At 37.6% G+C, this 22,720-nt stretch overlaps 2 protein-coding genes and 1 long non-coding RNA gene across 8 annotated transcripts in view; 1 reads left to right on the top strand and 2 right to left on the bottom strand.

Moving 5' to 3' along the window:
• Positions 1-22,720, top strand: part of ZNF423 (zinc finger protein 423) — a 920,137-nt gene that overhangs the window by 839,379 nt on the left and 58,038 nt on the right. The window lies entirely within an intron of this gene.
• LOC127389010 (uncharacterized) lies at positions 6,886-10,121 on the bottom strand. The gene is made up of 3 exons (XR_007890539.1): positions 9,988-10,121; positions 9,324-9,433; positions 6,886-7,603 (listed from the first exon to the last, which is right to left on the bottom strand). It is a non-coding gene; the product is annotated as an uncharacterized LOC127389010 (long non-coding RNA).
• The window catches only part of PHKB (phosphorylase kinase regulatory subunit beta), a 63,829-nt gene continuing 56,997 nt past the window's right edge, over positions 15,889-22,720 (bottom strand). For all 6 annotated transcript variants that reach the window (XM_051629050.1, XM_051629049.1, XM_051629051.1 and 3 more), the window contains 4 exons: positions 21,113-21,242; positions 20,631-20,738; positions 19,191-19,331; positions 15,889-16,934 (listed from right to left, as the gene is read on the bottom strand). In XM_051629050.1, coding sequence (XP_051485010.1) covers positions 16,797-16,934; positions 19,191-19,331; positions 20,631-20,738; positions 21,113-21,242 — 517 coding nt within the window. In that variant the 3' untranslated portion in view covers positions 15,889-16,796. The remainder of the gene's footprint in view (positions 16,935-19,190; positions 19,332-20,630; positions 20,739-21,112; positions 21,243-22,720) is intronic.

The following is a 22,720-nucleotide window of genomic DNA, read 5'->3' as shown; positions in this document are numbered from 1 at the left end:
GCTTTATAAATCAAAACAGATTTATGAAAGGTTCTGTTAGAATACTGATGAATTTAAAACGAACATTACTTTGTGGCTCCTTTCTTGATACTAAAATATTCCCAATAAAGTGAAATACTTTTTTTCAAATGACCTCTGAAAGAATAAGCTGCTTTCCCAGTATCAGTAAAAAAATGTGGTCACACAATTTTGAGTTGCTGGTTTCTGCAGATCTCCAGGACCTTTTTCACTGTAAACCTATTAGCTTCAGTTTCTTATTCCTTCAAACACAGTCACATTATTTTTTGGAGTTGGAAATCAATCTTTGAAATGACAAAGAGTTTGTTTGCATTACTTCTGCACCAGTGGAGACAAGTCATTAAAACCAGGCTTTTCTATATAGGAGGTAGCATCATGAGTGTTGTTCCCAACAAATAACAATACAGCCAAGAGTCACATTTCTGCCCCCCTGCCTTCCTCTTCCACAGGCAACAGCTTTCCCGTTACTTTTATTCACTAGTGCCTTCCTACGAGCCACTTTGCTTTGCTGACAAGTATGTCCCCTCCCCTAATGAAAAGATGTGCAATCTATTGTTCAGTCAGGCCATTTTGTTTTTAACAATGACAAAATACCTACTTTGTGTCATGCTCCACTGCATAACTAATGAGAATACAACATTTAAGCTGTACATCTGTACTCTTAGAAGCCTCAAATTAGCACCATTTTTAATATAACAATAATCCTATTAGCATAATTTCTCTGCTGCTGAATGATAACATGCTCAAGCAAATTTAAATTGTTTAAATTACAGACTTTTATAGATCATTAAAACTATTAAAGAGATCATGCTAGCCCATTCTTGATCCAAAATTACAACATACTAGAGTCACCCTTACTATAGTTTGAATACAGTCCCAAATAATCTGATGCAATTGTTTCAAATTTGATATCTTCTAGTGCTTTGCAGCTTTGTGATCGCCACAATTCTATCTGTTCCAATAATGAATGTTATATACACAGCAGCTGATACTAAAGAACTATATAGACATTTTTGGTAAGTAAAATCCATTGTAGGTATTCACAAAAAGCTTTGGCAGTAACAGTCTGGTAATGCAGTCTGAAGGTGTGATAACTGATTTTCAAAAAAGTAATGAAGAACATAAATTAAATTTATGCTTAAGTTAAATATCTCAAATTCTCCTTCAGTTAGATGTTTATATCCTTTAAATGAAACAGGTTAAGTGCTTTCCTAGACTCTGCAAAGCAATAAACACGCACATTAACCCTTTTTGTGGAATTGGAGCATCTTACAGTATCTGTTGTAAGCCACCAATAATCCTACATTTTCTTCTTTTGCTCTACTCACTTCTCCCCATATAAACCACCTGCATATATGTTACCTTTTGAAACTTCTAATTTCTCCACCATACGAGTCTCCCAAGTGCCCCGTTCCGACACTCCCCAAAAAGGCCAGGTGGGGCCTTACAAGCCCGTGTCACTGTCGTCCCGCGGGCCCAGGCAGGGGCAGCCCCTCAGCCCGGGCACCGCTCACACCTGCTGCCCCGTCCCCTGCTCAGCACCCACCTCCGTCCTCCGCCTTCCCTCCGCTCAGGGTGCTCCCTCAGCTGCGTAAGGAGCAACAAGGCTTCCGCCCCAGAAAATCTGCAGTGATCCCTCATCCTCTTCTAGAACGGGAGCTCCTAGAACAGGAGGCTGCAGTAAGGCCGCCCGAGGCCTCAGAGGCGTTTCAGCTTCCCCGCCTCATACGCACTGAAGTATCTTCTCCTCTCAAACTCTTCCCAAAGCAGTCCTTACCACGGGACTGCAGCGCCGAAAAGGAGTAGCCTCATAAGCCCCATAAGAAAGGGGATTTCTTCACACCGCTCCCCCAGGGCGGCCGCGGAGCGTTCCCGCCCCTCTCCGGGCAGGCGGCAGCGCCAGGCCCCTCGTCCTCGGCGGGAGCGGCCGGCAGGGCGGCCCTGGCCTCCCCGCGCAGGCCATGAGGGCGGGTTTTGAGCTCGAGCGGGCACTGCAGGAGCGGAGACCTTTCCCTCTCACCGCAAACCTGCAAAGCAGCTTTCCGAGGGAGCTACCGGGAGCAGGGGAACAGCTCAGCGCGGGCCGCGGGGCCGTCACCGCCTCAGGTGCTGCCCGGGCCGCGCCTCAACATGGCCGCGGGCGCGAGGCGGGCGGGAGCGCCCTGGTCTGTCCCTCGCGGTCACGGTCCTGCCCGAGCGTTTCGTGTCTTTCAAAGCAAGCACAGCAATCGGCCTCCTGGGCCTTTTTCTCCTGCCTGGTCGAGTTCTCGTGTTGTTCGGCAAGGTGAACAGGCAGTGAGTAGGTGCGTTTGGAGCCGCTCCGCTCTGGTGATTCTGCTCGCCCAGCTGAGGCAATTCCGGTGACTTTGGGAAGCAAGAAGAAGAAACAAGCCCCTCCAACTACCTTCGTTTTTCCGAAGCCCAGGAAGAGCTTCTGCCTGAGTAGCAGAGATTCCCTAGGTACAGCTCTCGTGTTCTCATTACTGTGTACACTTAGGGTATTTTATTGTCCTTGATGATAAGCTGATTTTTTTTTTTAGATGTACACATACGTAAATCTCTGTAGATGGTTTGCACAATGTGTTGTTCAGAAAGCTGAAGATGTTGGTGGCAATAAAATGGAAATTATTCAGCCAGTAGAAGGGAAGAGGGTAATTTGTTGGCAGGTTTTGCATTGCAATAAATTCTACCTCATTTTGTTCTGTCAGTGATTCTGACAACAACATAGTCTCCTGAATAGTTAAAAATCTTGGCTTTCTCCCCTTTTTGTTACTTGAGCAAAAGTTCTGTGTTTAAAAAGTCATAACTGTAAATAAAATGTAACATAATACAAATACTTACATTTACTTTTTATTTGTATATTGGTTCAGTTAAAAACCTTGTAAATGTGCTTTCCTTCAATTGGAAGAAGACAAGCAATGCAAACCAGTAACCTAGTTTCCCTAAGGGGTATAGCAGAGTGACTTCTTTTTGAATATTCTTTCACTTCTCAAAGTATTCCTTCCAAGAGACTGGTTGGAAAAAACCATTTTGGAAGATCAGTGCTATATATACTTGGCACTGTCAGCATACTGATTCACTAGCAACAGTTAAGTAGTGTGGCACACATCTCATAATGACAATTGTCTGCAGTTAAGCAAACACAACTATACTAGCAGCACTGGCTCATGTAGGAGACACCTGCTCAGCTTGATGGATTCTGAAGAGTACTGGTTTTACACCCCTGATTCTTCATGTTGTAGAGGGGAAGGTGGCCTTTACATTCTGGATCAGGTATTGTCTGTAATAATCTTAAAAGCTTTATGCAGTAACAGTTTGTGGTCAGGATGTGCATATACTGCCCACAGAAATAAAAAGCTGAGAAGTACAGCTGTCTTGGAAGAGCAGAAGGAAAAAGTCACAATCTGCAACCTCTCTTCCCAAACCAACAGATTTTGCAAGAGAGCTGAACCTTAACTGGAAAATGCTGTCACTAGTAGTCATGAGATGGAGTTAAAGTCGAGGGAAGATCAGTGGCAGGTGTTTTTAAACAGTTCAGATAATGCAGACAGTGCAATGTCTAAGCTCTTTTCAAATGAGTTTGTGTGGGGGAGCCCTCCATATTAGAAACTGGTTGCATTTTGAAGTTAATTCTATCTTTTGGAGGTTGTTTGGTTCTTCGTTTGCCATTGCAAGAAGTTAAATAAGCTTTAGCAAATCCAGTAAAGAATAGGCATTATGGAAAACTATTCTTTCCTCAAATTATATTTTATATCATTTTGATATAAATAATATTTGATATAAATAATTTTGAGGAAAAATACACAGATATTCAAGCTTTTATTCTTAAATCCTTTAATGTTTGGAGATCCTAATTACTACTAAGAACATGAGATAGACTTTAAGTGGAAGTTTAGAATTTGGAACTATTTAATCTATGTACTCCTAAATACAGAAAGAAAGTCTGTTTCCCCTGCTTATGAATACTGCTTTGCTTCAGCTAGTCTGTTTCATTTAGTAGCAATAAGCGCGGGCTGTAGCAATGCTGTAAATATGCGGATATCTTGATTAATTGCTGATAAGATGCAAACCTTGAAAAAGTCTTCAAAGTAAGTAAGTTTTTTCTTTGTCAGCATTAGTAATTTATTTCTTTGTCCAGCATACTTTCAGGAAAAAAAAAAAGCTGAGTATATTCTCTATTTTGCATTTGCAGGTCCTTACTTTCCCTTGCAATTTGGTTTATTCTTACCAAGTTGCTGTTCTGGACTCTTTAGCTTCTGCACTGTACCTTTCTGTAAAATCTTGTATTTTAAAAAGGCGTAAAGCTTTTTCTGACAATTCTTGGAAGAATGCTTTTGCAGAGTGGAATTGAATGAGTTCCAAAAAGTGGGTTGTGAATCTGTTTTTTGCTTAGATGAGCAGTTGTGATAGTGTAGAATCCTACTGCTGTCAAGGCTAAAACATCAAGAGTGCTTGCCCCAAATTTGCTGAACTTCAAATCTCTAATTCATGTGAGGAAATCTCATTACATTTTCCCATGGTGATTCAAGTCATTTGGTAAAAAGTATGCCTGCTGTGCTTTAGATTACAGTGTAGGAACTCTTCAATTTGGAAAGAGGTTTTAAATTCAAGACCTACCGCTCACAGCCTGTGATGCATGTCTCAACTTAAGATAATAAAACCAAACTGTTCCAGACAAATTCCATTTAAATAATTAGCAATCCGAAGTTGTGAAGTTACTTAAGGCTATAAAGTTCATACAATTCCCACATCAAGTATTTTGAATAGTTAAAGCAAAAATAGTATTATTTGACAGTGCTCACTAACTAGCCAAGGAGGAACTCGTTTGTATAAAATTCTTGAATGATATTTTGAAGAGACTGATTGAATTGCTTAGGCTTTTTTAACTGTCAGACAGATTTCATGTTTGGGAGTCAGATGATATACAAATTAATAAAGACAGCAGCTGTTGTAACTGAAATCTTTAAAGAAAAATATGAGCATTCTGTAGAACATAGAAATGAGGAATGAGGTAAGTGTTCTAATGAACAATACTTGTATAGAGTGGTTCTATGGAAACCTGTCTGTGAGGTAACTGAAGTACGAGTTTCTTTTACTTGTAGTTTATTTTTCCTCTTGAGCAATCTTAGTAGAGTAACTGTAGAAATTAGGCCTGGAAATTCAAGTAATGTCTTGCATCTGGGAAAGAACAACCCCGTGTATCTGTATGGGTTGGGGACTGACCTGCTGGACTGGGTGATCTTTCAAGCTCCTTTCCAGCCCCGGGCATGATGTAATTCTATGAATCAAAGATAGCAGAGGCATCTTGTATTAAGTCACAGCATTTGTATTCCGCTTCAGGATATGGTTGGTTGTCGTTATCTTTAGCTGATGCTTGAGTATTGGGTTTTTTTTTTTAGCTTGCTGTATATTTCTCCTCTTATCTCTTTGTAGATGATGCATGACAGTCATTAATTTTAAAATATGACATCCCCTTAGTCTGTAAATAACAGTTTGGCACCTGCGGCATTTCCAGGACTAATTTTGGAGTTTTATTTCCTGATGTTTTAATTAATCTTAAATCTAATTAATCTTAAATGATAATCTTAAATGTCAGTACACAAATATTTTTACAGCATCTTTACTGTTGGAAGTGGTTGAAGGAATTTCTAACATAACTTCCTATTCCCTTTCAGTTTGCCAGTTCTAAATATACAGCAAAAAGCAGTTGTCTGAAATTACTTCAGTGACCTTAGTTGAGTTCTGCATTTCTAAGCCCTGTTTCTCTTGCATGCTGTCACTCACTGTTTTGTTTGTATTCCAACCTGAGATACAAGTGTTTCAATTATACATTTATTCAAAATCTTTATCCTCTTACCTTTAGTTATAAAGCCTTTAGACTGGAGTTGCCCTTCTGATCTTAATGCAACGTGTATTTTGTCTACTTTAGAAATAGGAATAATGCTTCTGTACTGTCACATTTGGAAAAACCACTAGCCAGAGTACTGCATAAGAAGCAATTTCTAAACTCATCTCCTCTGGCTATGTAATATCAGATTTACAAGACTTAAGGAACAATGGCTAATAATGAGCTGGCATTTTAAAATGTAAACTATGTGATACCACTTCCCAGTCACTTTGTCAAAGGCATTTGACCTGTTGATATTATAAATAAAGCTTTCACAATCTTCTTAGTGTGCTTTATAATTCTTTTTCATGTGCAGAATCTACGAAGCATTAAATTCTTCTGCAAATTGGTGGAGTAGAAATGTTAAAATTTGAACTATTGGCAATCAGTAAGCTGTTAAGTAGTTTATGTTACATATTGTCCTTCCAAAACCAACCAACCAAAAACCTGGAAGTATGAATAAATTTACTTTAATCACGTTTTATTTGAATAATATAAGCTTTTTATAAGGGAATAAACCAATATTTAAAAAAAAAATTAAATCTCTTTGGCTGTCTGGAAGCATTTTAATATTAAAGATGGTACCTTACCCTCTAGATGGGTTTTGAGATTTGTATGCAAGCTCTGGGAGACTGTGCAATCAGCTGTCTTTAGAGGACTGAAAATAAAATCCATGGCTTCTGTATTGTGGGCAGAAAATGTCCATTTCCTCTTTATCCATTTTTTTGTTAGGTTACATTAAAATAAATAAATGCTGCTGTGTTTTAAGGTTTATCTGTTTCTTTATGCAAATGGCACTTAAGTTAGGGTACTGACACTGCATTTTGTATGAGGGAGGATGTGTCAGTTTACCACATAACACTTACTCCAGCTGTCTCTTGACCTTTATTATTTATATTTAGTAAAGTACAATATATTTTTGCATGACAGGCATTCTGTAATAAAACCATTTAAAGCAAATTAGAGAGTCAGCTCCAATACAGAACATGGAATTGTAATCAGCTAAATAATTTCTTAGCAAATTTAGGCAATAGGATGTTTAATATAAAGGCTTCAAGATACAAAATGAGTTCTCACAAACATGGTATTAACCTGATCTATACTAATGAATAGTACAGTATTGAGGGGCAGATAGTGATAAGGGGAAAAAAAGTATCCATAAGCAGTAAATTCATTCTGGCACTTGAGGCTCCATCCAAAGCTCATGTGAATCATGGAATTGATACAGAGGCTGACAGGTCTGAATGTGAAAACCTGCATTGTGAAGAAAGCTTAATTTTACAAGAGTTAGTGAGCTTTCTCTCTTTGTCTTGGCCAATACCATCAAATGACAGGGAGGTCAGTCTGATGAAGCCAGCATAATAACAGGGTTTCAGAAACAATTTCAAAGAGAAGTGAGATTCAAATACTGTTGCAGGTTTTCATGTTCTGATAATGCAAGTACAGTTTGCTGGAAAAAATAACTTTCAAGGCTAAGGTCTCACAATGTTATTTGCATTTCTGAAAATAAAATAAAAAAATCCCAGTAATGTTTGTTTATACGTGGCATGGAAAGTTTAAATAGAAAATATATGTATGAGGGATTCTAGTCTCCCTAGTGTGCTAGTTAAACAGATGTCTTCCTACTCATTAACAAGAGTCACAGTAACCTACCGGGGTTGTGCAGTACAAGGATCTTGCATCTTCTCTGTAGAACATCTGCGCTTTAAAGAAAGAGATTACTTATTACAGTTAAAAATGCAACTTTGAGTGGGTGCTGTGGGTGAAGTTACTTGTCAGTTGCTTCTTAGGGGGAGAATAAAAAATCCTAGCCGTAAATCAGGCTCTCTCCAGCAGAAATCAAAAAAGCAGACTGTCAAATGAGTTTTGCCATTTCAGTTATCATTTTGAAGGAGTCTTGTGAATACAGTAAATCATCCTTTCCAGCATCATATCAGTGATTTGTGTACAATTTTTTTTTAATTTTTTTTACTGCATTGGCTGGAGTAAAATCAGACACTGAAACAAGACCATAATGGCTATTTAGAGGTAGCCTCTTCAGGCTGCATATATAATAAAAAGTTACAAAGTGTCCTCTGTGTCTGCCATGAGTCTTCTGGCATGCAAACTAACAGCATCAATGTGACATTCCACTGATGTTAAACCTCTCTTGGGTTGGGAGAGAGTGTGGTGCACACCATAAGTAGATGAGTACCATTCACTATCTATGCAACTGCAGGTTGCAGTAGTTCTTGCAACCACTATTTGTAAATCATAGAACAATGGCACACAGTAAGTGTTAAGCCTGGTTGGTATAGAACAGGTTGCAGCTGAGGAAAGTCACTTTTTCTTCACACTAACTTAGCATGTCTTTCATATATGGATATATGAAAAGCCCAGGAATGACACTGGGCTCATGTGGAACATACAGTTCCCCTGGAAAGTGACATTGGAAGTATTTCTAGAAATACACTGATTTTTCATGTGCAGAAGGCATGTGCCATGTAAGACGGGTTTCATTAATAGTAAGTCCAATGCTAAGTGGAAGATAATTTTGATAACTTAATACTTGCCTTGCCTTTCAAGACAGTCACCAGAAAAGCAAAAATAACATATTTTTACTAATTTTCATTTTTAAATTCTTATTTCTGAGCACTTGCTTAATTTATAATTGATACAGAAATGCCTAGTATGTGTATTCCAGAGGGACTGTGGAGAGTAGGGACAAGCAAAAATGACTGTTGTGTTGACATTGTCAATGCTGGGGAAATAAGTACTATAAGTGAAAGCAAATCTGGAGTAAAACATGCAGCAGACCAGTGAACATAATCAAATTAAACATAAATTTGTACAAATAAAATTTGAGTCCTTAATGTATATAGTTTAGAATACTTATATAGTAATATGTAATAATGTACCTCTACTTGTATATTAATAGCCTACAGATAAGAAAGCACGATGAAAGCAATTATCTCAGAAAAGATGAGTTAGTTACGTCTGGGGAAAAGTCTAGGTAATTCAGTACTTTCACATGTCAACCATATCCATGCCATCCATACCTCTGATTTCATCTTTCCACTAAGTTTATGAGTTTTTACAAGGAGATTTGAGCTAAGAAAAGCTTTAACAGCTATTTGTTAGGTGTTTTTAACACTTCATATACAAATGACGCATAGTTCATCTTCTTGAATGACCGCTGTGATGCCGAGATTAAATATGTATGAACCCAAACTCAAACACTGTAGAGCATTCAGGGGTAGAATTTAAGGTCTCATCCTCTTGAAACATGTTGATTTTTAGAATAAGTCTTTTAACAGCTGTGGTTTCATTAGTTTTGTGATGAGACCTTTGCGATGAAAATCACTACTTTTAGTAAATCTCCTATTTTGTCTGTCTCTGGAATACAAAGAGCCAATCATTCTGTTAGTGATTCACTGACCTTTTGCCAGGAAACCTTCACTCCATCTGCCCAGTGTGAATCCTCATTACTGATGTTTTGTACAGCTCTCATTACATGGGTGAAGTTTCATGTTGTTCTTGGATGTGGCTCTGGGAATGTAATAAATCTCACAGAACTTGTATTGTGCTATAATTGATTTCAGCAGAAGCTATAGTACTGATAGCAAAAGGAACAGGCATAAGGCTGAAGTCTTTTATAAAAAGAAAACCTTGAATTTAGTAAGCTTAAAAAAAAAAAAAGAAAAAAAAAAAGAAAAAAAGACCAAAGACTGTGGATATAAAAGGCCATTTTTTCCCAGAAGCACACCAGTCATTTGTCGTAATAGTATTAAGATAAAAGACAAGTCTGTATTATCTTCCAGGCTCCAACATTAGTAGATTTTTATGTTATGTTTGAGATGTTGCCACTTCTCATTTAGAACTTTGTCAGCCAAAGACCTCCAGTGCAGTTCTGCTGGCTGGTAACAGTGGTGGGAGCACAAATGATGATGAGGTGACACTGTGCATTGATATTTTTACCATCATACCTTCTAGATGTGTTCTGAGATAATAAAGAGGCCAGAAAGCAGTTTTTAAAATTGATTTTCCTGTGCCTGGTGCTTGCAGGGATTAGAGCAGTCACACTCAGTCACATGACAACATACCTTTCTTGTGTTCCTTTGCCTGTCTCTCTCTGTCCATCTCTTTTCTCTTGCTTTACACTCAGATCTTATACGCCTTTTGAGAAGGGGGAATGCATTTCGTGTAGTGGCAGACACAAAGAGAATGAGTCCTTCTTTAAGGCCTCAAAAGATACATGATAACAAAAAGAGTGAAGAGAAGAGCAGAGTGATTATTTTACTTGTTCGTAAAAACTTCCAGATTTAAAGAATAAAATAAATACTCTTGAAGAACACAGGCAGATGGAATTACAGTTAAGAGCTTTTTGACTTTCCCTATGTTAATGATCTGGTGTTCAGGCAATGAAAATAAAAGAGGGTAAAAATCACCAAAACTAAGACTACAACACAGCAAGTACTTAATAATTTCACTTGTATTTAAACCCCTGAGGTCCCCGTACTGAGAAGAAAACAATGTAATGGGGAAAGACATTTGTTCACAAAGAAAAGCATTTTGGATTTAGTTAGCTAGGTCAATCTGGAGGCACTGCATGAAAACCTTAGGGATCCTTTTTGTGCATAGTTGAAAGCCAGTTTTGTTTCTTCTTGCATGTTTTTATGTCCTAGAAAGCAACATTACATACCTTCAAAATATATCAGAATCTCTATTAACATTTTCTTTTTTGTTTGTTTTTTTACTTATCACAGATCATAGGACAGATGCATGTAGGTTAAGAGAATGTGCTAACATCTTCTCTAAGCAAATTGCTAATGTTTCCTTTATAAATTTTGCAGTATGATTTATCTTCAGAAATGGAAGTTCAACTGTTTAGCATACCTAAGTACATACTGTCTATCACTGGAACACAGAAAATTGTTGGGTTTGTTGCCTGTGAGTCAGATTAGTTGTTTCCTATGAGAGTCTGAAGTGCAGCCAGATGACTTGTACATGAGCAATACCAGTAATTTCAGGTTCTACTGGCATGGCTGACAGCCCTGCTGCTGAGATCACTTAGTGATACAGTGACCTTCCATAAGCCAACCAGGAGCTTGAGAAGCTTTCATCCATCTTTGTTTTAGGTCTTATACAGATGTAAACCAATATGTAGTCTCTTCATATACACACTTTCACCTGAGTGGATTTCTCATCATCCGAATGGCTTTATTGATGTGCCTAGGCCCAGAGCTTCCAGGCCTCTGGCTTTTCATTGTTTCACTGATGTGAAAGTTGAGAAAGAAAAGGTTCCTACATATTTTTTTTTCTTTTTCCTATGATGTCACCCTTTTCCCCCCCTCTCTTTGGCCTGAACTTTATCACTAGAAACACCTAGCTAGTGACATTCTGAAAGTTTCATGCCACTTGCCCATGGGATCAGGCTCACATGACCTCCATCTGTACTGTCTGGCACTAGCAGGAAATGTTACTCCAAAGAGCATCTCTTTTGTCTTAAGAAGGTTTTTATTTTATGAAATAAAAGACTTAATTGCAACTTTTTTTTTCAGATCAGTTCAGAAATTATTCTGTATGTATTCTGGTGTAGATAGAGGAAGTTATTTTGTCCCACTTGCCCTTCCTTCCCTGGTGAGAAGTACACGTTTTTACAGAATGGTCACATCAAGAGCGCTTACACGCCTTTTAGGAGTCTTTCTGATCAGGAAAGACCTACCACAAGTTGATTTTTACATTTCTTATATCTGGTGTTTCTAAATTTGTTTTTGTTCCAGATCTTGCTAATGTGCAAAAAGAAAAGAATACTCAGGTGGGAGAACTACCTGTCATTTATACTACCTAATGTCAGAGTGCTACATAGGTTAATGAAAATAATACAACTTCCTTATTGCACTCCTACAAAAAAGCCTTTAAAACACAAGACCAAGGGAATATCTGTTATGTTCTCTCTAGTTAAGACCCCAGCTGTATTTCCCTCTTACCTTCTCCTCATAGTCACACACTCAACCCATGACTCCTCTCCTGTGTCAGCGTGAAAGAAGCAGACGTCGGTGTGAACAGTGTATGTAGTCTGTCACATTTCCTTTGAGCTCAAAGCAGTGTTTCCCAGCACTGCTGCCTTTTGTGTTCATGGCAGAGCACAGACTGACATTCTTGCTTGTTTAATTTTCTCTTCCTGTGCTGCAAGGCTTAGTTTGTTAGGAATAGTTTAAAAGACTGCCACACTTCTGGAGAATATGTTTGACAGTGGTTTTGTGGATCATAATTATCTAAAAATCCAATCAAGCCATTTTCCTGATTGATTTTGGGATGAGGTATACAGGCTTCAGTGGAATTAACTGCACCTCTGTTATTTTCTTGATTTGTATTTTAGGCATCTGACTGCCCCACCACTCCTACTTCTTTTGATATGCCTTTTTTCCTCTTACAAACTATCATCCAAAGGTTCTGTATGCTCTGACTGTATTATTTTTTTCTTAAATGTTTTCCAGTGATATTAGTACTGTAAACCCCATGCAGCTGAAAAGCATTTTTACAGAAGTTTAATTTTAATTAAAATTTAATTAAAATAAAAAATGCTGTTGATTAAGCAGGCGGGCTTTCTTGGAAACTGTAGGAAGTGCAGTGATGACACTGAGTTGTCCTGGGCTACAACTGCACATTCGTGGCTCATATCCAGCTTTTGATCCACTAGTAGCCCCAGGTCCTTTTCCACAGGGCTGCTCTCAGGCGTGATCTCCCCCAGCCTGTATTCATATCTTGGGTTACCCTGGCCCAGGTGCAGGACCCTGAGGGACACCACTTATCATTGTTTTCCATCTGGACTTAGAGCCATTGACCACTACCCTTTGGACACGACCATCTAGCCAGTTCTTTATCCACTGAGCAGTCCACCCATCAAACCCATCTCTCCCCAAGTTAGTGAGAAGGATGTTGTGGGGGACCGTGTCAAAGGCTTGGCAGAATTTCATATAGATGACATCCACTGCTGGCTGTCTTGGATCAGGTCCTTGTCCTCTACATGCCTTAGCACATGTTCTAGAATGATCTGTTCCATGATCTACCCAGGCGCAGAGGTGAGGCTGATAGATCAGTAATTCCCAGGGTCCTCCTTTCTACCCTTTTTAAAGATGAGTATAACATGTCCTTTCTTCCAGTCACCAGGGACTTCACCTGACTGCATGACTTTTCAAATATCAGGGACAGTGGCTTGGCAACTACATCTGCCAGTTCCTTCAGGACTCTGGGATTTATCTTATAAGGTCCCATGGACTTGTATATCTTCAGGTTCCTCAGATGGTCACAAACCTTATCTTCACTTACAGTGAGGGGAACTTTGTCTCTCTGGTCTCCATCTTGTGGGCCATCAACATTAGTTGTGAGGAGAAGGGTTGCCAGTGAAGGCTGAGGCAAAAAAGTTGTTGAGAACCTCAGCCTTCTCCTCATCTGTTGTTACCATTTCACCATTGTGGCTCATCAGGGGGGTACACTTTCTTTAACCTTCCTTTTCTGGTTTATGTACCTGTAGAAGCCCTTCTTGTTTTTCTTAACATCTCTTGCCAAGTTCAGTTCTAGCTGTGCCTTCGCCTTCCTGACCTCATCCCTGCATAACCAGGCAGTGTCCTAGGTTATGCACTCTACCCAGGATACCTGTCCTCTCTTCCACTGCCTGTGTAGGTCCATCTTGCCTTTTAGTTTGACCAAAATGCCTTTGAATTGCACCATCTTCTTACCTTGTAAATTCTCTCAAGGAACAGAGCACTCTGAAATGTCTATTGCACGGTGAACACGACACCTATTAACTGTCACAGTAATCCACAGTATGAAGAAAATAGGTTTTGACAAAATTGAAGGTGATTGAGTTTGGGGTTGGGAGATGTGGGTTGGGTAATGTGTATATACATCAGGAGTTGCCACTGCAAGTTGGCATTTCCCTTGTTTCTAATAGCAGAGGAAAATGGATTTTTTTTAATATTTTTTTTTGGTGATTTGCTCAGCTGAATTAATTTAATCTTGCTCTCAAGAGTCTCTCTTGAAGGAATCTGGAAAAATAATGTGTTTAAAAGCAACCTGCTTTTACTTAGTAGCTTTGCTTTAAGCTGTTTCAACTGTTGTTTTCCCATTGTTTGAATAGAACCTACTTCCCCTGATTAGCAGGATGGTTTTTCAGGGTTTGGAACACTGTGAAGGTGTGTAATAGGAGAACTGAATGCTGCGAACCAATATTGAACCCCTTGGGACTTACGTCTTTAACAACTGCAGCAACTCTATCTGCCAGTAGCTCTTGTAAATACACAAGGGAATATATATTGATTGTTGCACCTCCCATTATTAATCTGCAACTCTAAATGCATCTCATTGTTCTCCTGAAGCAGAATGGTTTTGAAGAAATCAGGACCAAGTTTGTTAAATATTAACCACATTTTACTGGTTTACCATTTATTTTCTGCTACCCTCTTTATTATCACCAAGGTTTCTCTTTCTTCTGTGATTTCAAATATTTTAAAATGTAGAAAAATGTTTACTTAATTAGAAATTTTAGCTTCTTTTCCAATTGTCTTTCATTGTCTTTTAACACTATAATTTAGCAGACATGCTATGTGAGAACCATTTGTATCAAGCTCATTTCTTGTCCTTGTTTCAGAAACAAAAGACATAATTAATTGTATTGTTCTCTCAGGCACAAGAACCTTTTTTCAGAGACTATGAACTCTGCTGAATTTTGCTACCTTTCTCTTCTAATCTAGGTACTCATCCTTACTTTGTAAAAGTTGAAAAATTGCCACAATAACAATTTCATAAACCATGTGTTCAAGACTATAAAGGAAAACAGAAACCATTTGCATGGATTTTCATTCCAAATTTGTATTAGGAAAAGTGGTGACTGTAGTTTTTATTCATTTTCAGTTACACAGTTCAGACCAAGATGAGCAAATTTGGGACTTACTGGTAACTGGAGGTACTAAAGGAGTAAAAGCAGAAGAGAAAGCAGTAAGAAAGTGGAAAGTGATGGGAAAAAAAAGGGCAAAACTGCTGTCGCGCTATTTGAAGAATTAATGTGCAGATACATTTTAAATCACAGTCAATTGCAAAACTAAAGTGTTACTGTCTAGCAGTGCTCCTGAAGTAATCTGTAGATTTTGTATTTAGAGGATTGTTTCCTTTCAATAGTATTTATATTTTGTAGACAAGAGTTACATTCTGTGTTTGTATGGCAAGAGATGCATGAATTTAAGGAGTATTTTTAAAAACACTAGAAATAAACATGCAGTTGCTAAGTCCTAAGGCAGTAATAACTAAAACATTTGAGGATATGTTGGATTGCTGTCCCTCAGACAGTCTACTATTAATTGTACTAACACACTACAAGAATGTGATCTTAGAGGTCTTTTCCAACTGTGATGTTTCTGTGATTCTATAATGTACCAAACAGTAATTAGTGTCTGTTTCTTCTGGATTTTCCTTCCCTGTCCCCCCTGCCACCTGTCCACTGTTCTTTGGATGATAAATGTATTACATTGAGGAAGAGCAGTAGGACCACAAATCCATAGCCTAAAATTAGTTTTTCCAACTTTACTCAATCTCCACATCATTTGAAAAGAGCTTTGTGTCCTCTGTGAACAAGTTCTTCTAGCATTATGGTTTGAGAAGGACTGATTCTGTGATTTCTAGGGATGTTCTGCAGATCAGGGAAGTACTAACAACTGCCTAAGTGTGTTCAAATAAACTCTCTTATGCCCAGGTGCACTCCATCACTTTTACTGTTAGTTTTGCCCTCTAAGTAAGTGAAACTACCTGCCTTTAATATCAATATAGCAACAATTTATTGGCAGTTGAGTTGTAGCTGGTCACTATCAATTTAGTTATAAAAATTAAGGGCCAGTTCTAAAGCTTTGGTATATTTTGTGCTGCTAACAGAGACACTTCAATGATAATTCAAGGGGGTTCCAGTAGCATATTAAAGGTTGCCACTGAAATCAGTGGGAGTCTTTGCATGTAACTCGCAGTATTTTTATTGACAGGTTTTTTTACACGCGTTTGCTTTTTATTACTTTCACCAAAATAAAGCACATAGCATACAGTGTTTTCACACATTTAGAAGATAAATAAATGTATCCTGAATTCTTTAATGCACTGATAGCTTATGTAATACCAAATTTTTTCATCACCCATCTTAACTTTAAATACAGCTTGTTTGCCCCCTTTTTTTTTTTTTTTTAAACAAACCTTTACCTCGTTACCGCACATTGCCCTTGTTAACTTACACATGTTTAAACAGCAATTGGGAAACTGCAGTGAGAGTTACTGCTAGAGATAAAAAGTTGCTCTATTAGGATGAAACCTGAATATCAAGTTATCAACTGGTAAATTTTAAAAAAAACAAACCTAAATGTATGCTGTCAATTAAAATTATACAGAAAAACATTAAAGAATAGCAACTATTTAACCTTCACCTCCAATTTGCATAAAGAATAATATAAAAATAATCCCATTTTCATTGTTTCCACATTGAGTGATAGGCATGTTAGTTATGGTATTTTCAGAATTTCATTTTGAATTTACAATAAACTTGTTTGTAATTATAAATAAATAGAGGCATAAAGACAAAATCTCATAACTGCATTTCTCTTCAAGTTACCAACTATGTTAAATACATAAATCCTAAATACAATCCCATTCAGCTTAGTGAAATATCACAGGACTAACTTCATGTGCATAGTTTCATGCTGCATAGTTGAGAAAGAAAAAAATTAGGTGGCACTTAATATCTTTAATGGCACTTCTTTCAGCAAAAGATAAGTCTGCAATTTTATTACTAGCCATGGTTACTCTTCAAAACAGTATTTTAATATACGCATGAAAAATACACAGAACACTAAATAAAGCAAGAGCAACTCAAGCTTTAGCTAATGGTGCAAGGATCATCGTTGCTTGCTTTCACTTCCCCTTCCAGCAATAAAGTGATCACAGCCTTACTCAAGTAGCTGCACATTCCCTTTTTTCCAATTGGCTGAGTGTTGTAGAATGCAGTCATGTCGTGCTGCAGGAGAAGGGAAAGAGGCTTCCATTGGTGTTGGTTATGTAAAGCAGCCAAACACAGGCAAACAAGGGTCATCACAAATATGTCAGAAATATAAGTATGTTTTTCAGACTCTATAGTATAATTCTGCTCAATTTTCTGAAATCTCCCACATACACTTACCTGAGATACGGAAAACAAATTACTAAAATGCACTGCATATCTCTCTTTACTGAGTTTTCCAGTCCTGTACAGACATCACCACCTTAATGTTTTTTTAAATGTAGTAAGTGTCAGAGAACAACTTAAAACATGTGGCTAGATTATTACTACGTAGTAGCTTACTGTGCTACCCCAGTATGATTGTGAGGCAGGTCCTTAGGTGTAAATGTAAGAGATACTGACTAAAATTTATTTGGGGATAATGTATTTTTTTTTTAATCCCAAGAAACAAACCACAGGTAGCACATGAACTACTTCATTCATCAGATCACAGAACAGGTTTCCTTCACTGAACACCTGTTCTGCACAGTTAGTGATGCTAAAACATCTGCTTAATATCAAATTGTATTTTGTCTGCTATAGTAAAGGTACTTTTATTAAATCAAGGGCAGAGATTGCATGGTGAAAATGTATTAGAATTATGTAGTTTCAGGGTGTGATTGAAATTACCAGAGTAAATACATTTGACGTTTATTACATGTTAACAGGAAATTAACAAAGTTAAAAATATTTGCAGGTTAGTTCAAGATAAGAGCAGAATTCAGACAAATAAGGAATTCTTTTAGCAGTGTTAGGAAAATTAGAGACAGAGTAGTCATCAGAAGAGTCCTAAATAGGCTGCAGTTAACTGCCAGTGGGCATATAACCTGGAACATGGGAGAGTTAGGTTCCAGAAGATTTGAATGTAAGGAGTTGGAATTTCTGACAACAATCTTAAAGATACTATTCACAGCTAAAAATTGGGATTTCTTTCCCAAGAGAGTAAGAAGCATAATTTTAAGTAGATCTGGCTTGGAAAAAAAATCCATCATTTTAACAGAGGCTAGGGCAGCACCATTGAAGACTGGGTTTGGCATGGGATTTTTCTTTCTGTTGATAGTCATTGGGGGTTTCAAGCTAGTCACAGGAGTCAGGAGCATATTCAAGAAACTGCAGAGCTGGCTCTTAGTAGCCATTTACATGGATGATAAGTCTGATTTTGCTATGGCTGCAACTACAGTTGCCACCCTCCAAAAGGGGCCAGCCAAAAGAATAATAATTTCAAGAAAAACATGTCCTTAAAACAAAGGTATTGTGCAATGTGATGTTGCCAAGGCTGGATATCTGCCTTGCTTTCACATACTGTTATGAAAAAGTAGTGGCAAAAAAAAGAACCTTAAAAATTTTAAAATAATTCCAAAGGAGCACATCCTTCCTCATAATTTAAAGGAGCTAAATTCCGCAACAGGAAGTGCTGTTATTTATGATGTTAGGAATCAGTAGATTTAGAGCTAGCAGAGACATCTCTGCATCTATTTTGCACAATAAAATGCCATCTGGAGCGAGGAAGATCATCCTCAGTAGCACAGAGACTCGTCCCACTGCTTTACTCATATTTCCTCCTTTAACCAGTTCAATGAACCTGGCTTCATTAAAGAACATCATAGCTTTGAGGCACCAAAACTTGCAGCAAGAATATTTAGAGGTCTTCAAAGCAAAAAACTTAAAATTCTAGTGAGATACATCTTAAAAGCTACTTAATGATCAAGTTTAATTTATTTGGATTTCAAGCCCTTTTAAAAGCTCACTAGATCATGAATGCAACTCTAGCACAAAAGTCAGTATCTAAGAACAGATTTGCATTTCAAGTTCTTACATTAATATTGCCAATACGAGTCCTTTGGTTACTAAATTTTACTTACCATCTGCATACGTAAAATTCTAAGTTCACACTTTCTTCCTGAGCTTTAGTTTTTTTCTTTCTTTATTCTTAAGTCTTATCTGTTCTAGTGTCCCCCTAATTAATTCTTCCCCCTTTATAACTATTTCAACTTGACCCAGACTCATTTCAGAGCTCTGTAACATTGTGAGTGTTCTCCTTACCAACCATTCTGAATTCACAATGCAGCAATGAATCAATGTGCACACATTTTATCTGCTTACAGGCTCTTTGCAGACTCATGCAGCACTTGGGTGTATTTGTTTCTTATTTGTATTCATTCCAAACTCCTGTCAATTGCTTTTTATTCTCAACTGCAAAGAATTAATATTGTAAGACAGTAGTAATTTACTCACTTGTTTTTCAGATCCCTTTGGACTGCTGTGATCCTTCTGAAAGTCATGAAATGCTTCTTGCACTACTTTGTCCAAGTCGACTTTGTCCTGGAACTCTAGCTCAGGATTTCTCTCCAAAATAACAGATATAACCATCAACAACTGGAAGGCAGAAAAAGACTGTAAGACTTCAAATCTGATTTTTTAAAAAACTGGGGTTACATAAAAGCACTGTTAATAATCACATATGCTGCTTTCAAGCAGGAAGCCATTTAATAATGGCACAGGTAATAGTGCACAGATAATAGAATCCTGACTTTGATAAAAGAATCGCTGAAATAGCAAGCTTTTATGAAAGGTTACAATTTCTGGTGTCTACCTAGAAAAGGGCACTGCTTAAATGATTGACATTAACATCTAACTTGGCTGGGAGCCAGGGAGGTTTTTTCCCAGTTTATTCAGTTCACTGTGTGGCTGCACAATGCTGGAGCTCAGTCAGTGGACAGGATGAAAAGCAGCATTTGATGTTTTGAGTAATAATGACATAAAGTATAATCACTCTATGATAAAATGTATAAAACCAAACTCGGTCGACACCAATAAAAAGTCTCAATTCAAGAGATTTTACATTCCTTATATGTGAAAAAGGTTAAAACAAGAAAGTGAACATGACGAGTGACCTGTCATCATAACTACCAGTGGGGAGTAGAGTCTATGTTGTTCATCTCAGGTTTTGATAATTGTGTTATCTTTTACCAGAAATTGGGGATATTCCAGCAAGCAGCATGACCGTTAGTTAGCCAGAGTTGAGATAGATTTGATTTTGCTGTGGAGGAATGCACATGGGCACCACAGGCATGTGCTTGGGAACTAACAATGAATGCTGCTGCCAGCACAGATGTCAGTTACCAAGGGTACAGGTGCTCCTGATTTGTTCAAAAAGTATATATTATGTGCAGTGGGGAGAAAAGAGTTTAAACAGCCTCTTGCTTTACTGTTAGGTATGGGAGCATAAGGGAACGGGAAGTTAATTGATTCAGATACATAAAGCAAGTTACTAGACAGCCTCATCTCAGTACCTGTTGCAGGGCAAACTGGTATTTCAGAGCTTTTTTCCCTAGACCTAGAAAACTGGTAGGAAAAGACATTGGCAAGGAACTTGAAGAAAAGCTACTCTGCAATTACTCTTATTAGTTTTCACCTCCTGTGACCTAATTGTATTGGCACTGTCATGAATATTTATCAATTTGCTAAAGGAGAAGAACATGAAGAATGTAGTATGTTCCAAACATTGTAACAGGAACCTGTTTATTCCTAGAGAATCTATGGAGAAACTACTGAAGCAAGTGCTTATATTTAAAATGCTATTTCTTCAAATATTTGAGCCTCTGTTACTTTTTTCTCTTAAGCTGCAACATACTCATGTCCATTACAAAGACTCCTTCATTGTAGGCCACATACCTCTACAACAATTTGTCTGTATTCCGGCTGGTCGATATTTTTCAGCATGTCTTCAACTAGAAGGGAAAAGTTCATTTCATACATCGTCATATCCGATAAGGTTGGTTGCTGAAAAATAAGTATTACTTTTACTCAAAGACCATTAAATAAACACACTCCCTCACCCAAAGGCAGAACCAGTTTGCTTGTTAAATAATTCTCAACTAAGAAATAGGATTTCAGAGTCCATGACTTGGAAAGGATCTTCCAGACTTACACTTTTATAAATGTGTTCTAATAGAAATAAGTGATTTCCATTCTATTTGAATTGTATTTTACTCAAAACCAAAACTTGAAAATACTTTTTTTTTTTTTTAAACTGTAACAGGAACAAAATTATCCTAAGTAAAACATTATAGCATAAAATAGACTTTAATGGTGCAGTAATTCACCATTAATTGTCAGGTAGAGCAGAACTAACTGAGAATCTCTGCTGGTTTTACCTGTGGTAAAAATTTCCCTGCCACTATTAAACCATTAGGGGTTCTCTCCAAGATTTGCCACACCCGATCATAGAAACCTGCAGGAGTCCGATTCAGACAGCCATCTATCTGCCTTCTGTTTAGCCAGCCTCTGGGGACAAAGAAAACAGAGAACTTGAAGTAAATATGACTTGAAGTCACTGGGTGGTACCTGTTGACAGCCAAATTTATACACACTAAAAAAACTCAGTTATAACTATAATTTTAAAATGTGTATTATGATACTACAATAGGCAAAACTATTCATTCAATGAAATGAAATTCATTCAGCTCAATGAAATTCTGCATCTATCAAATAGAAAATGTAATAGATAAGGGATTAGAAACACTTACCATTCTAGTTTAAATACCAGGTTAAAAAAATGCATTTCAGCAGGATTGCTGAAGGTAGGAGTATTTTTTATGATGGTGTGTAGGAAAACAAGTGGTCTGTAAATTTAGTCAACTTAAGAAAAAAATGCCTCATAAATTACTTCTCAATGAAACACTTAACTGCCAAAAACTTGTGCCTGTTATGACAATTCCATCTTACTCTCTGTACAGCTCTGTCCTTGGACTAGGACAAGAAAATGTTCATAAAACCAAAAAAGACAAGTTGTGATAGAAATGAAAGGTTGTTTTATTAACACAAAGAAAGAAGCATTTGAAGATGTCAGAAATAATCCAATCTATCTAAATTACTATGGTAAGGAAGAGAGTCCTGTAAATTGTATGAGCAAAATAAGCTGTATAACTGTTTGGACCATTAAAAGAACAATGCTAAAAAGGCTACTTGCAATCTTGTGACCTACATGAATAGGTCAAAAGGAGTATATGTGGAAGTCTGTGCTCTGTTAGATAAATAGAGAGTGAGAGATACGCACATATATGGCATCATATCCTGGAGCCCAGTATAAGAGGTAGGAAAATTGCAGTAATTTTACTCCCCATGAAAACTTGGAGAGGTTACTTGTGGAGAGACTGTTACTGAGTTAAATATATCACTAAGCCTTCAGGTATGACAAATTAATTGTTATTGATATATGGTATCACAGTAGCAGAGATTTTTTTTCTACAAATCACAACAGCAGGAAAAACTGTCAGAAAGAAAATGTCAGGAGACAGTGTTCTGCATTTCCTGGCAGGAAGAGATCTTTTAAAAACAAGTCACTAATGGGTAAGGAAAACTGGGTTAGTAATTCTGTACAGGAAGTTCAAGATGGGAAGTTTTCAAAGTTATAAGGGCTAGCTTTGGTACTCAGGTCCCCCCTCCCCAAATCTTCATCCTCAGAAAATCAAATGGAGTGCTCTTTGCTGACCCAGCTGTCGCATATTAAAGCAATCAAAAGGAGAAGACACTGTGACAACTCAGGTAAGATCTCTCATGAAGGATGGTGCTTGAATTGCTTACTGTGATTGACCAAATTGTTTCCTAAACAGCATCATATTTAATGGAAAATGCTGGCAAAAAGATACCTAGGCTTACTCTGCTAAGGAAGATTTTAGAGGATTAATGTGGACATTAAAAAGAGCAGAGACAGCAACTACACAGCAAGCATTAATAGCAAGGTACTTTGGGACATGGTTTAG

The sequence above is a fragment of the Apus apus genome, chromosome 11 (assembly GCF_020740795.1).
Source record: "Apus apus isolate bApuApu2 chromosome 11, bApuApu2.pri.cur, whole genome shotgun sequence".
NCBI classification, from domain to species: Eukaryota; Metazoa; Chordata; class Aves; order Apodiformes; family Apodidae; genus Apus; species Apus apus.
The sequence above is the reverse complement of the archived record's forward strand: the minus strand, read 5'-3'. Positions and strand labels throughout refer to the sequence as shown.